Genomic DNA, 14,604 nt, shown 5'->3' on the forward strand with positions numbered 1-14,604 from the left:
GCGTAAAGTTTTATGTCAAAAATAGTGGCCTGAAAATTGTAAACAAGGATGGGAAAATGTGTTTGGAATGTTCTTACTATAATCATTTAAAAATATGTTTCCTCCTTCATCCCTAACCCTCATCACCACTTTGTAATTCTTTTTAGTCTAAGTGTTAGGTAAGTTAGACTTGGACCATCCTTAGGGAGGCATTAGTTTTCTACATTCTACTTTATTGGCAAACTGGTTTTATATGAAGTTTTCAGTGTTACAAAAAATTGGAAATAGATTGAGATAAACCTTTAGATAACAAGAAATAGAGATGAATATTGCTGTGTAATGTAATGATGTCCTTGAAAGCTACTTGGAAGTGCTTTCTCAATTAATAATTGTAAGGAACCCAAGGTTTCTCTTTTTTGAATAATTACAGGTTAAGCATCCTTTATCCAAAGTGCTTGGGACCAGAAGTGTTTTGGATTGTGGAATTTTTCAGATTTGGGGATATTTGCATATACATAATGAGATATGTTGGGGATGGGACCTAGATCTAAACATGAAATTTGTTTCATGTATACATTATACACGTAGCCTGAAGGACTTCATATACACTATTTTTGTGCATGAAACAGTGTTGTGACTGCAACCCATCACATGAGGTCAGATGGGGAATTTTTCACTTGTGATATGTTGGTGCTCAAAAAGTTTTGAAAATTGGAGCATTTCGGATTTTGGATTTTTGGATTAGGGACGCTCAACCTGTAATAGAGAATAGACTTTAGATTTGGTAACTGTTTTTATAAAAGGTTTTCTTAAAGGGACAAGTATAAGGGAACTCAGAAACTTTAAGAGATTCCCATTGGCTAGAGATATGTCAATTTCAGGTTCAGAGAAGATTTTTTCAATAGATTTTATCATCAGATATGTGTAATCCATCAATTTATCGTGATAATTTTTATAATAATTCAAAGATACTCATATACTGTAAAATTTACTCTTTTAAAGTATACAGTTATGTGTGCAGGGTTGTGCACCTGCCACCACTAACTAATTTCAGAAGGTTTTCATCATCCCAGAAAGAAATTCCACATCCATTAGCAGTTGATAGCGTTTCTCCCTCTTGAGTGAAATTGCTGGGTCTTAAGATACTTCATGTAACTTTTTGAGGAACCGTCAAACTGTTTTCCAGAGGGAATGTGCCGTTTTACATTCCCATCAGTAATGTACGAGAGTTCCCATTTTTCCACATTCTTGACAACACCTGTGGGTCTTTTTTTTATTATGGTCCTCATGTTGGATGTGAAGTAGTATCTCATTATGGATTTGATTTGCATTTATGTAATGACTAATGATGTTAAACATCCTTCCATGTGCTTATTGGCTATTCGTATATCTTCTTTGGGAAAATGTTTAAATCTTTTGCCCATTTTTAAATTGACTTGTCTTGTGGTTGAGCTGTAAGTTGTCTTCTGGACACTAGACCCTTATCAAATATATTATTTGTAGTATTTTTCTCCTCATTCTTTGGGTTTTTTTTTTTTTTTTTTTTTGAGACTGAGTCTCGCTGTGTCACCCAGGCTGGAGTACAGTGGCCCGGTCTTAACTCACTGCAACCTCTGCCTGCCGGCTTCAAACGATTCTCCTGCCTCAGCCTCCTGAGTCGTTGGGACTACAGGCGCCCGCCACCACACCTGGCTGATTTTTGTATTTGAAGTAGAGATGGGGTTTGACTATATTGGCCAGGCTAGTCTCGAACTCCTGACCTCGTGATCTGCCCACCTCAGCCCCCGAAGGGCTGGGATTACAGGCGTGAGCCACCACACCTGGCAGCTGTGGGTTGTCTTTTCACTTTCTTGATAGTGGCTTTTGATGAACAAAAGTTTTTTTTTTTGATGAGTTCAATTCATGTTTTTTCTTTGGTTGCTGATGCTTTGGATGTCATATCTAAGATACCATTTCCTAATCCTGAGGTCACAAAGATTTACACTTATGGTTTTCTAACTGTAGCTCATACTTAATTTTAGTTAATTTTGTGTTAATTTTTGTATATAGTGTAAGAAAAGGGTCTAATTTCATGGTTTTGCATCCAGTTGTCCCAATATCATTTGTTAAAAAAAAAAAAAAAGATTGTTTCTCTCTTGGCACACATGTCCAAAATCAATTGACTATAAATGTAAGAATCTATTTCTGGACTCTTCAATTCCATTGATCTATATATCTATATTTATTCCAGTACCGTAGTCTTGATTAATGTAGCTTTGTAGTAAGTTTCAAAATCAGGAGGTGTGAGCCCTGTACTTTGTTGTTCATTTTCAAGATTATTTTGGCTATTCTGCATTCCTCGCAATTCCTTGTGGATATCAGGATCAGCTTGTCAGTTTCTGTGGGGGAAAAGTGCCTGATGGAATTTTGACAGAGATTGCATTGAATGCTATATAGAAACTAATTGATCACCTTAGGAGATGGCAGGGAGCCAGTTTTTCAAATATGTCTTGGAAACTAGTAAATAAGGGTATTTTTCCTGTTTCACCTGTGTGAATCATACCAACGGATAACCACATCGTAGGTGAAGTGTCTCTTTATACATGTATTCCATTGCATTGGTGAAAAATAAATAGCGAATTAGTTTGTCAAAATTTTTGCAAATCCCAGTGAATGAATTAGTTTAGGCATTGAATATCAAGAGCTGCTAACTTTACAAAAAGAGAGACAAGCATATGCTTTCTGGTAAAATAACACACCACCACCTGTAGTCTCACCAAAAGGACTGAACGTGAGACTAATCAATTCGTTGTGTCCAGCTGCTAATTTGCAGGAAATAAGGAAGCAAAAGGACTACATTGAAGAACCCCATGATTTTGCAGTCATTTTACTGGAACCTCTTTAGGTCAAATGCCTTGAGTTTTTCCGTAATTATAGGAAATAAAAAAGGATCAAGAGGGAAGTTATAGATTAAAAGCTACTTAAAAGACATAATTTTAAAATTATTTCCTTTTCAGAATGAAGCTTTTTTTAATTTTAATTCCTTTCACGTCCCTCCAAATTACATACGTACATTCATAGACGTGGATATACACATATACATATATAATGATACATACGTACACTGTTGCTTTAAAATGTTTAAACAGGGCGCCAGGGATTTGAACCTCGCTTATGAGGTTTGGTGATCCATCTTCTGAGTATCGCCGGGATTTTGAATCGCGATGATCATCCAAGAGGAGCTGGACTCCCTCAAATACAGTGACCTGCAGAACTTAGCCAAGAGTCTGGGTCTCCGGGCCAACCTGCGGGCAAACAAGTTGTTAAAAGCCTTGAAAGGCCACGTTAAACATGAGGCAAGAAAAGAAAATGAGAATCAGGATGAAAGTCAAACTTCTGCATCCTCTTGTGATGAAACTGAGATACAGATGAGCAACCGGAACAAGCTGAGAGAGAGCCAACTGGCCATGTCACCAAAACAAGGAGAAGGCGCAGGACTGTCCGTGTGGACCCTGACTCGCAGAATCATGAAAAGCAGGAAAACCAGGATCTCAGAGCTACTGCAAATGTTCCTTCTCCACCAGATGAGCACCAAGGAGCTGAGAATGCTATTTCCTCAGGTAAACGTAACAAAGATTCAAAGGTACCTTCAAAAAGAAAGAAATCTGTCTACACAGATGAGTCATCCAAACCTGGAAAAAATAAAAGAACTGCAATCACTACTCCTACTCCAAACTTTAAGAAGCTTCATGAAGCTCATTTTAAGGAAATGGAGTCCATCGATCAATATACTGAGAGAAAAAAGAAACATTTTGAAGAACACAATTCCATGAATGATCTGAAGCAGCATCCCATCAATAAGGGAGGGTCAGGACTCCAGTACCTCCAAGAGGAAGACTCTCTGTGGCTTCTACTCCCATCGGCCAACGACACTCGCAAGGCCGGTCTTGTGGCCCTGCAAGTCGGAGTACCTTGGGTCTGAAGGGGTCACTCAAGCGCTCTGCTATCTCTGCAGCTAAAACAGGTGTCAGGTTTTCAGCTGCTACTAAAGATAATGAGCATAAGCATTCACTAACCAAGACTCCAGCCAGAAAGTCTGCACATGTGACCGTGTCTGGGGGCACCCCAAAAGTTATTACCCCATTCAGGTTGACAACTGAGGCAACACAGACTCCAGTCTCCGATAAGAAACCAGTGTTTGATCTTAAAGCAAGTTTGTCTCGTCCCCTCAACTATGAACCACACAAAGGAAAGCTAAAACCATGGGGGCAATCTAAAGAAAATAATTGTCTAAATCAACATATCAACAGAATCAACTTCTACAAGAAAACTTGCAAACAACCCCTTCTCCAGACAAAGGAAGAGCAACGGAAGAAGCGCGAGCAAGAACGAAAGGAGAAGAAAGCAAAGGTTTTGGGAATGCGAAGGGGCCTCATTTTGGCTGAAGATTAATAATTTTTTAACATCTTGTAAATATTCCTGTATTCTGAACTTTTTTCCTTTTGTAAATTTTTTTTTATGTCTTCCTCACTTTAGTCACAAGATCTTTTTCTGCTAACTGTTCATATTCTATGTAGTGTCCATGTATGTCGTATCCGTGGGTTCTTCATGTGCTACAATCTCTGAAAAGACATTATCACCTTAAAGCTCACATTCTTTGGGATAGTTTTTACTTAAGTCCCTATACAATTCAGGTTTCTAATGAGACACATCCTAAAATTCTGTTCCTAGATTTTTAATGTTAAGTTTCCCCTGCTGGTTCTAATATTAATAGAACCGCAGTCTTCTGCTAGCCTATAGCATTTATCTAATGGCAGCTAGTTATACAAGCTTCAGGATAACTTAAACAATAACAAGAATAGGGTAAGCTGGGATAGAAAGGCCACCTTTTCAGTCTCTATAGAATATAGTAACCTTTATGAAATGGGGCCATATGATTTGGTTATGACATCAATATTTTACCTAGGTGAAATTGTTTAGGCTTGTGCACCTTTGTTCAAATAGCCTCATGTAATTGCCATCTGTCACTCACTGTATTTGCATAAATAAAACTCCACAACTCATTCTAACATTGCTTACTTGAAAGCTACGTAGTCCTATCGAAATGTGAGGATTAATGCTTTAATGCTTTTAGAGACAGGGTCTCACTATGTTGCCCAGGCTGGTCTCAAACTCCACCAAATGTACTTCTTATTCATTTTATGGAAAAGACGAGGCTTTGCTTAGTATCATGTCCATGTTTCCTTCACCTCAGTGGAGCTTCTGAGTTTTATACTGCTCAAGATTGTCATTAATAAAATTTTTTCTCATTGAAAAATAAAAAATTTTAAAAAATGTTTAAACAATGCATTTATATAAAATTTTAAGTATATTTATGTACATATATAGTTTTATGTAGAAAATACATATCATGTGTATGTAAGTATCTATAGCTTTGAAACATCCTTTCCTCATTCAGTTATCTATGTTTTTACTTTGTCCTTTTAGAAGATGTAGATTTTTGATCAATTTAACTTCTGTGTAGAATTTCCTACGATGGGTGTGTCTCCTTTCTTTAGACATTTTGTTAGTTGATTGAAAGGCAGTTTATTGTCAGTTTTTTAAAATTCCAAATTGTAGTGAATATCCTTATCCGTGTATCTCTTCTAAAGTATATCCTAAGTTGTTGAGTACCTGTAGAGTTTCAAAAGACGGCACCAAATTTCCTTCCTTATATCTACTCCTGAGAGTACTTAACTTGTGCTTCCACTCAACTGAGTATGTAAACTGTGTTAGGTTTTCTGTGTTTATGTTAACTTCAGCCTTGCTTGCAGGATAAAGTTAGAGAACCTTTTTTTATTGGTTTTGAAAACACCTGTGAAAACACTATTCTTGTATCATGTTGAATAAGGTAATGTTGATATAAACCAGATTGCTGTTTTCCATGTGATTGTACCATTTTACAGAAGGATGTGCATTCCAGCCTGGGCATCAGAACGAGACTCCATCTCAAAAAAAAAAAAAAAAAGTGATACTGGAGGTTGTATAGTAACTTTCAGCATTCAAGCCCATAGTTACGATTTTTTTTTTTTTTTTGGTATGCATTTACAAATGTACATTTTTCCTCCCATCTATACAACAGATAACTGGTATTCCTCCTTAATACTGCTTCATACTGTCTCTCAGCTAATGCTGGTTTTTGTTTGTTTGTTTGTTTGTTTCTTCTCACTAAAGAAGTTGAGCGTTTTTCCCTCTAAGTTTACTGACCCATTTTTTTTCTACTTTTAAGTTCAGGGGGTACATATGCAGGTTTGTTACATGGGTAAATTGTGTGTCACTGAGGCTTGGCATAGGAATGATCCTGTCACCAAGGTAGTGAGCATAGTATCCGATAGGTAGGCATCCACCCCACACCCCCTTCCACCTCCCCACTCAAGCAGTCCCCTGTGTTTATTGTTCCCATCTGTGTGCCCGTGTGTATTCAGTATTTAGCTCCCACTTACAAGTGGGAACATACTAGTATTTTGTTTTCTGTTCCTGTGTTAGTTCACTTAGGATAATGACCTCCAGTTGTATCCATGTTGCCACAGAGGACATGATTTAATTCTTTTTTATGACTGCATAGTATTCTGTGGTGTATATGTACCACATTTTCTTTATCCATTCCACCATTGGTGGACATCTTGGTTGTTGTCATTTCTTCACTATTGTGAATAGCACTGCAGTGAACACGCATGTGTCTTTTTGATAGAATGATTTATTTATTTATTCATTTATTGATTGATTGATTGGTTTTGTTCCCAGTAGTGGGATTACTGGGTACTGACCCACTTGTATGCCTTTTTAAAAAAATATCACTTTATGTTTGCTGTTTTTATTTAAATCATTGATAAGAGCAACTTAATAAACCTTGGTTTCTTGTTGAAATTCTTTTTTTATTGTGCCTTGTTTTGTGCCTTTTCTTTATGAGTAGGTTTATTTGAGGGTGATGGGAAAGAGGATATTTTATTTCAGTGTGGCTTTATTTATGCCATCGGCCTTCTCAGCTTGGTGTGAGGAAGCTTTTTTTTAATTATAGTAATTTTTTAGAAACAGGTTGCATAGAGGTGTGTGTGTGAGAGAGAGAGAGAGATTATAGTTAAAATAAAAAACGCTATTGTCTGCTGAACTAATTTTCAGGTAGAAATTAAAATGGCTGACTTTAAAAACTTTTGTATGCAAGTTAATGGAGTAAGAAAACCAGACTAAGAGGCATAACTTGGGCTTTTCATGTTGACTTTATTTAAATAATTGTATCTTAGAGATACATGATTCAGCTAACATTGGGTAAGAAGTGAGCAGTCCAGTATTCAGGCTTCTCTATCACCTAGCTTTGAGTTATTTTTAATGTTTAAATTAAATAATCTTATTAAAATATTGGCATTATTTCTAAAATAAAATCCTATTTCTCAGATCTGATGTATTAAACCATAAATATACTTTTTATATTGCTAAATATTGAGTATTTGGCTAGTTATGAAAACCGTGATTTGAATTAAACTCACTTTGCTTATCAGGGCTTTTTCATATTTATTTTCTTTACAGAAATACAGGTATCAGGATGAAGATACACCCCCTCAGGAGCACATTTCCCCGCAAATCACGAATGAAGTGGTAGGTCCCGAACTGGTTCATGTCTCGGAGAAGAACTTATCAGAGATTGAGAATGTCCATGGATTTGTTTCTCATTCTCATATTTCACCGATAAAGGTAGGATAGTATCTGTTGTTATGAATTACTGTTACTGTTGCTAGACACACAGCTCATGCTCGGAGAGAAGTTTTCCTTCATGTAGATTCTCCCCACCCCCCACCCCATTGTAGTTTCATAGTTATGGAGAATTTCAAGGTGCTCGTTAGTACTCAGGAAAATGGAAAACATTTTTAAATATATATTTTATAAATGAATGTTATTCAGTGATGCTATCTTTAAGTCTAAAAATTCCCATGAAGGAAATAACTATTAAATTTCAAATACAACACACTGAAATATTTTCAAACACTTGCTTTTAAATATTAGTTGGTATAGAAAAAGTGTGTTTCCAGCGCTTTGGAAGGCTGAGATGGGTGGATCACTTGAGGTCGAGAGTTTGAGACAAGCCTGGCCAATATAATGAAATCCTGTCTCTACTAAAAATACAAAAAAATTAACCAGGCGTGATGACGCACGCCTGTAGTCCCAGCTACTCGAGAGGCTGAGGCAGGAGAGTCGCTTGAGCCTGGGAGGCGGAGGTTGCAATGAGCCTGGATTATGCCACTGCACTCCAGCCTGGGCAACAGAGCAAGACTCCATATCAAAAAAGAAAGAGCGTTAACATAATCTTTAAATTCCAAATATGTGACCTTTCCTGATCCTGTCATCTCTCCCCTCAGAAGTAACTACAATCCTGAGTTTATTTACCCTTCTTATTAAAGTTCTACCATATATTTAGATTGCTAATCAATTGTTTTGCATATTTTGGACTTCATGTAAATGGAGTCATACTGTATCTTACCTTTAACTTGCACTTTTTACTCAGTATCACATTCCTCAGGTTGATTAACTTCACTGCTTCAGAGTTTTCTATTTCATGAATATACTACAATTTATTTTACTTTTGCTGGATATGGATTTATTTTCAAGTTATTACTAGTATAAAAGGTGCTTCTAAAAACACAGGTTATATATACATCTTTGTGAATAATGCCAGAGTGTTTCTCAGTAGCTGTGTCATTTCCATTTTCAGCAGCAACATCTAACATTTTTAGTTGATCCATGTTCTCATCAATTAGTGTTCTTATTTTTGGCATTGTTTTGGTTTTGAAATGGTATCTGATTGTGATTTTAATGGGAATTTTATTAGGGAGGTATGATATATTTATTGATCCTTTAGGTTTCCTTGTCTGTTATGGGCCCATTTAAGATTTTTGCTCGTTTTTTGTATTGGGTAGTTCTTTTTATTGATTTGTATTTCCTTATATATTCTGAATACTAATTCTTTATTGGTTGTGTGTATTTAGCTTAAGGATCATTTCTTACGAGTAAAATGTACCTGGATTTTATAATTCTCTTTGAGGAGTGATAACATACTACTGGTTAAAATTTTTAGTGATTATAGTACAATTCAAATTTTCTATCAGTTAATTTTGCTAGGCTTTTTTTTTGAGTAATTTTTTAACATTTCAGATGTGTTTTCAAATTATTATTTATGATATCCTGCTAATACCTTTTAATATCTATAGCATATGTAGGCATGGCCCCTTTTTTGTTCATAATATCGTTTATTTCAGACTCTTTGTTTTCCTTCACCATTCTTGCCAAAAGTGTCAATTTCAAAGATGGTCTTTTCAAAGAACCATCTTAAAAAAAAATTATCTTGAGTCCTTGCCCTGTGTGCCCACCCTTATCCCGCTTCTTTTACACACATACACATACATATAGACGAGTTTATGTATGTACATGCATATGTGTATATGTAAATATAAATTACACGTAGGATAGCTGAATATCAATTAAAGATTGTGTTCAGTATAAGTAATCTGATCTTCCCTTGAGGAACTAAAAGAGAGTTAGGGAGAGTAAACAGCCAAAAAATCAGTTGGCTGTTTACCAGTTAGTGGCAGAAACAGTTCTTTTATCTTTTCTTCCTTTCTCTTTTTATCATTATTATTTTTTTCTTTTTTGGTTTCTTTGAGTTTATTCTGTTTTCTTGTTTTTCTAGTTTCTCAAGTCAGTTGCTTATTGCACTGATTACCAGCCTTTTCTAGTAGTATTCATTTATAAATATTTCTTGAAACAGGATTTTTAAATGTATCCCACAAGTTTGAATATATAATGTTTTCTTATTGTATTTTTTTTAACGTCCAGTGTGATTTGTTTTTTGTTAGCCTCATGAGTTACTTACAAGTCTGTTTAATTCTTAAACATTAGGGACTATTCCTTTCATATTGTCTTTTTTGTTTTTGTTTTTCTGAGACAGGATCGTGATCTGTTGCCCAGGCTGGAGTGCATTGGCTATCATAGCTTACTGCAGCCCCAAACTCCTGGGCTCAAGTGATCCTCCCAGCTGAACCTCCCAAGTAGCTGAGTCTACGGGCACACGCCACCATGCTTGACTATTTTTTTGTTTTGGTAGAGACAGGGTCTTGCTTTGTTGCCCAGGCTGGTTTTGAACTCCTGGCCTCAAGTGATCCTCTTCCCTTGACCTCCCAAAGTCCTGAGATTACAGGTGTGAACCTCCTCACCTGGCTCATATCTTCTTTTGGAATGTATTTTCTCATCTCATTTTCCCTTACTATTAGCTTGGAAGTTAAAAATGGTTTCTCTTCTGTTAGTGGTTATTGTAGAAATTTTATTGTATGTTTAACTTTTAAAAGTCTGAAGTAAATAAATGCCTTTCCCTCCTATTCCAGACAGCGTAAGAACCTTCGCACACTAAAGCCTGAGCTCCCCTCTTGTTGTGTGCGCTGTTCCTGTCAGCCCAGGCCTGGTTTTATCTTGATTGAATTAATCTCATTTGTTTATTGTTTTTGTCCAGAAACACTCCCGGGATATGTATACTTTTTTAATTTCTGATGTTTTGAATTTCTGGTCATCCTCATTGTTACAAACCAACCAAAGCCAATTTGCACATGGCCAACTCTGGTCTTTTGGTAGGTCTTTTACTAGTTATTTTGGTATGTTTGCAGATTATGACACAAGCAGACATTTAAACAAACAGTGAGCCAGCATGCATATTTTGTGTAGCCTGTTCTTTAAATCTGATGAAACCCCAGCTTTCCGTTGTTGCCTTAAAAATGCTCATTCTAAGCAGATAAAACAATATTCCAGACACAAGATTTTATTTACCCAGAGTCTCCAGACGTCTTACGGATTAAACCTAAGGTGTTATCCCTAAGGGTTTAGGCCTCTCCAGAGTCTTCCCTTTCCTAAGCAAGGGTGAATTCTGTCTCTAAATTAATTCAACCAGTTCTCATAACTGGGATACTATGCATTTCACCAGCAAAATCCCATTTTGCTCTTTAATAAGCCACTACTTTCATCAGTGAAAACCTACTTCATTATGATAATTGGAAAGACTTTTGGTGTAAATCAAAGATTAATATGACAAAACCCCCCTTTTTTTGTTGTTGTTTTGTTTGTTTGTTTTGAGACGGAGTCTTGCTCTGTTGCCCAGGCTGGAGTACAGTGGCACGATCTCGGCTCACTGCAAGCTCTGCCTTCCGGGTCCACGCCATTCTTCTGCCTCAGCCTCCCAAGTAGCTGGGACCACAGGCGCCCGCCACCACACCCGGCTAATTTTTTGTTATTTTTAGTAGGGACGGGGTTTCACTGTGTTAGCCAGGATGGTCTCGATCTCCTGACCTCGTGATCTATCTGCCTCAGCCTCCCAAAGTGCTGGGATTACAGGCGTAAGCCACCGCGCCCAGCCGACAAAACCCTTTTAGCAGCCATCTCCATATGTGATTCTTCTAATTAAATGCTGGGTGACCAATCTTCTACGTGAATTGGAATACAGATTGGCCTTTGGGAGGTTTACAAGTTCTCCAGGTGTTTCTAATGTACGGGCGCAGTTGCGAAGCATTGTCCCGCCACTATTACTGCTACTGTAGTTGACCCTTGAACAACATGAGTTGGAACTGCACTGCTCCACTTATATGTGGATCAAACAAATGCAGATTTCAAACAAACGCAATCAAACATAAGAATATTTGTGGGATGCAAAACCTGAGTATACAGAGGACTGACTTCGTATAAGTGCATAGCTGACTTCAGGACTTCAGTATGCGAGGGTTTGGGTATACTCGGGCAGGCCTGGAACTAGTCCCCTGTGAATGCAAAGCTTGAGGTATTTTCCTGCACTACTGTGCTATCTGTGTTGAGCTATTAATATTTACAAGTAAATTTCTGACATCATTTGTCGAATCCTTCTAGAGTGAGAGACTTAAATTTATAGTATTGAGAAAGAACACATTAATACTTTAAGATTTTCACTGCGTTCTTAATCTGATTCATTCGTTCCTTAATCTCCTGACCATAAGTGATGTAAAGTCAATTTTTTGGTATCTGCTTTAAATTGCTCTTTTTCTTTACATGTACTTGCTTTTTGTTTATTATTACAATGATAAAGGATTATGTCCCTTACAGCTTCTTAAAGAAATATTTTATAGAGGCTTACATAAAGGAGTATGTTATTAAAATTAAAATGTCCTTTATCATCAGTTGTAAGACTTATCTTTTCCACATTTACCATTTCTGAACTTGGTAGAAATCTTCCAGTTGCTGGCATTTTCTCATTGCCTTACCTGAGTGGCAGTCTTCGTGTAGTCATATGTAAACCTTTGTTGACATGACACATTTTGTTAAGATCAAGAAAGTACCAGCAGGCTCTCATGAGTCTCAGGGTACCATGGTCATAATTCAGCTGGTTCCTTGAGAAGCAGCTGAAAACCTGGCCGTCTTTGTAGGCCATTCTCCTGCTCTGCCTTGTTCGTTTTGTTTTATGTTGTTGGGTATTAACAGAATCAATCTCTGAAACAATTATAAATAATCCTCTGGGTTCTGAAGTGAAACCACTAGTCCCCTTTCCCTCACTTTGGTTTGCTGGCTGTCTGATTATATTTGCAAACTGAATAGATAAGGATTTTCAATCCCAGTAGAAAAAAATTGTGTATATTCTCTATCATTTCTTTCTAAATCACGCTTTAATATGTTTATGTTTTTTCCTATTGTAAACTTGTTAAACACCATTTTCTTGTGTATTTCCTGTGTAATATCATGATGTATCAAGTACTTGATACATACTGTTACCTGATATATTTGCACCATAGTTTGATGACCATATCACCTTTCTGATATCTGTTACCTTCATTTTCATTAGATTTTGTAAGGAAAGCTACAATGAGTAATCTTTGGACATGAAAAGTATTTAGTTTCTTTCCTTTGGATGGATTACCAGAAGTCAAATTACTGGGTCAAAAGAATATGAACGTTTCTCAAGTTCTTGAAACTTTCTGACAGATTGTATTCTGATAGAATTGTAATTTAAGAATGATTAAGGCTGTTTGGGGAATTTCTGCCTGCTTCCCCTCTTTCATTCATAGGTTACTGTGGCAGGTGCCACGTGAAATAATTATTTGAGGTGTGTAATAGATTTGGAGTAGATAGGCATAGCAGAGTAGGTAGGGTTCCTTTAACTTTTTGTTAGAAAACCAAAATTGAAGGAGAACAACCCTTATTTTGACATAAGAAGGCAAGCTTTAATGTTTTTTCATCTTAACTTTTAAAAAACCAGAATAAATGTTGTAAGAAGCTCAGCAGTTTATTTAAAATACAGCGTCAAGGATTAGACTAGTAGTCTGTTTTTTAAAATAAAAGCTAATATAGAGAGCTTTTCCTCTTACATAGTATTGTGGTTTAGAGTGAAGTGAACAGCTGTTATGCTGCATGTAGAAGGCAGGATATAAATTATTATTTTTATAATTTGAAAAAGTATCTTAGAATAACAGTGGTTTGCTGAATAGATTGTAAATTAGGCACAGCTTTAGTCTTCACAATTCTAATAAAAGCTAATGTTAAAAATAAAATTTAATAGATGCCTTAAAAATCAACTGCTAGGATATTAGTTGTATCAAGCAAGTACATGCATTTAGCAAACAGTTAGTAAACATCTATGCTAGTAACTTTGTTAGACATCAGTGATTAACATTTTTTAATGGAAAGATATGATGTAACATGAAAGAGGGAGAAATTAAATTCTTGGAGTTTTCTGAAAAAAGCAAGTTGACATTTGAACAAAGTGTTGAAGGATATGTAAGATGCCAGGTCAGAGGAGGCAGTTACTGGGGTAAATAAATGCAGTGGAAGGGTGATAATCACAAGAAACTGTAGAAATGCAGGAAGGTTTATGATATTATTGCTGATACGTAGGTTGCATGTTAGGAAATGAGGGCAAGATCTGAAAGATCTGTATGATGAATGTTATTATGAAGGGTTTGCCACCATGAAATATGCCGTGATTAATCTGTTAAAGGATTATTGTGGTGGTGGCGTGGTGATGGTGTCTCTCATTACTGGAATAATGAATAAAGTAAGATAGTGATTGGGTTACTTTATTCAGGACTTGGCATAAAGATAATTATGATTTTATAATTTAAGACTCTGAAAGGGATACTTTCTTGCCAGTGTTGGAAAGAATAACAAGAAAGAAATTGGGGATGTAATAGTTTTTTAAAAATCTTAATGTAGAAGAGAAGGACACAGTGGGTAGATTTTGGGGTTATATAAGAAAGTGTCAAGATTCTAAAACTAAAAATGAACTGAGAATTAGGAAAAATCGTTAGAACACTAAATCGAACAAATAATCACCTCGCCTTTTCCCAAAAAGTTTGAAATGTACATGAAGCAACAAGGAGGACAGTAGGAGCATTATTGAGTGTATGAGAGGTTGCAGTGATCATTGAAGAAACAAAGAATATATATTTGGTTTTTGTCTTCAATGGCAAGCAAAATTATGTTCAAACTATCATATATAAAGTAAACATTGCTAAGAGGGACTTGAAATCAAACCAAAAAAACAGGAAATGAGCAGATAAGTGTGCTAAAAAATATATTTCCTAGTGTTTTATTTCATGCAGTAGTATTGAGAAT

General features: G+C 36.2%; 2 protein-coding genes across 27 annotated transcripts in view; both read left to right on the forward strand.

The window, feature by feature from the left end:
- Positions 1-14,604, forward strand: part of DLG1 (discs large MAGUK scaffold protein 1) — a 278,145-nt gene that overhangs the window by 105,394 nt on the left and 158,147 nt on the right. For all 26 annotated transcript variants that reach the window (XM_033213126.1, XM_033213130.1, XM_033213141.1 and 23 more), the window contains exon 5: positions 7,522-7,686. In XM_033213126.1, coding sequence (XP_033069017.1) covers positions 7,522-7,686 — 165 coding nt within the window. The remainder of the gene's footprint in view (positions 1-7,521; positions 7,687-14,604) is intronic.
- Positions 3,163-5,270, forward strand: LOC117084444 (nucleolar and spindle-associated protein 1-like). Its single transcript, XM_033213153.1, is given in 3 exon segments — positions 3,163-3,393; positions 3,396-3,824; positions 3,827-5,270. Coding segments are annotated over 3 exon segments (1,224 nt in total). The 5' UTR covers positions 3,163-3,182; the 3' UTR covers positions 4,411-5,270.

Source organism: Trachypithecus francoisi, unplaced genomic scaffold (genome assembly GCF_009764315.1).
Source record: "Trachypithecus francoisi isolate TF-2019V2 unplaced genomic scaffold, Tfra_2.0 Lachesis_group0, whole genome shotgun sequence".
NCBI lineage: Eukaryota > Metazoa > Chordata > Mammalia > Primates > Cercopithecidae > Trachypithecus > Trachypithecus francoisi.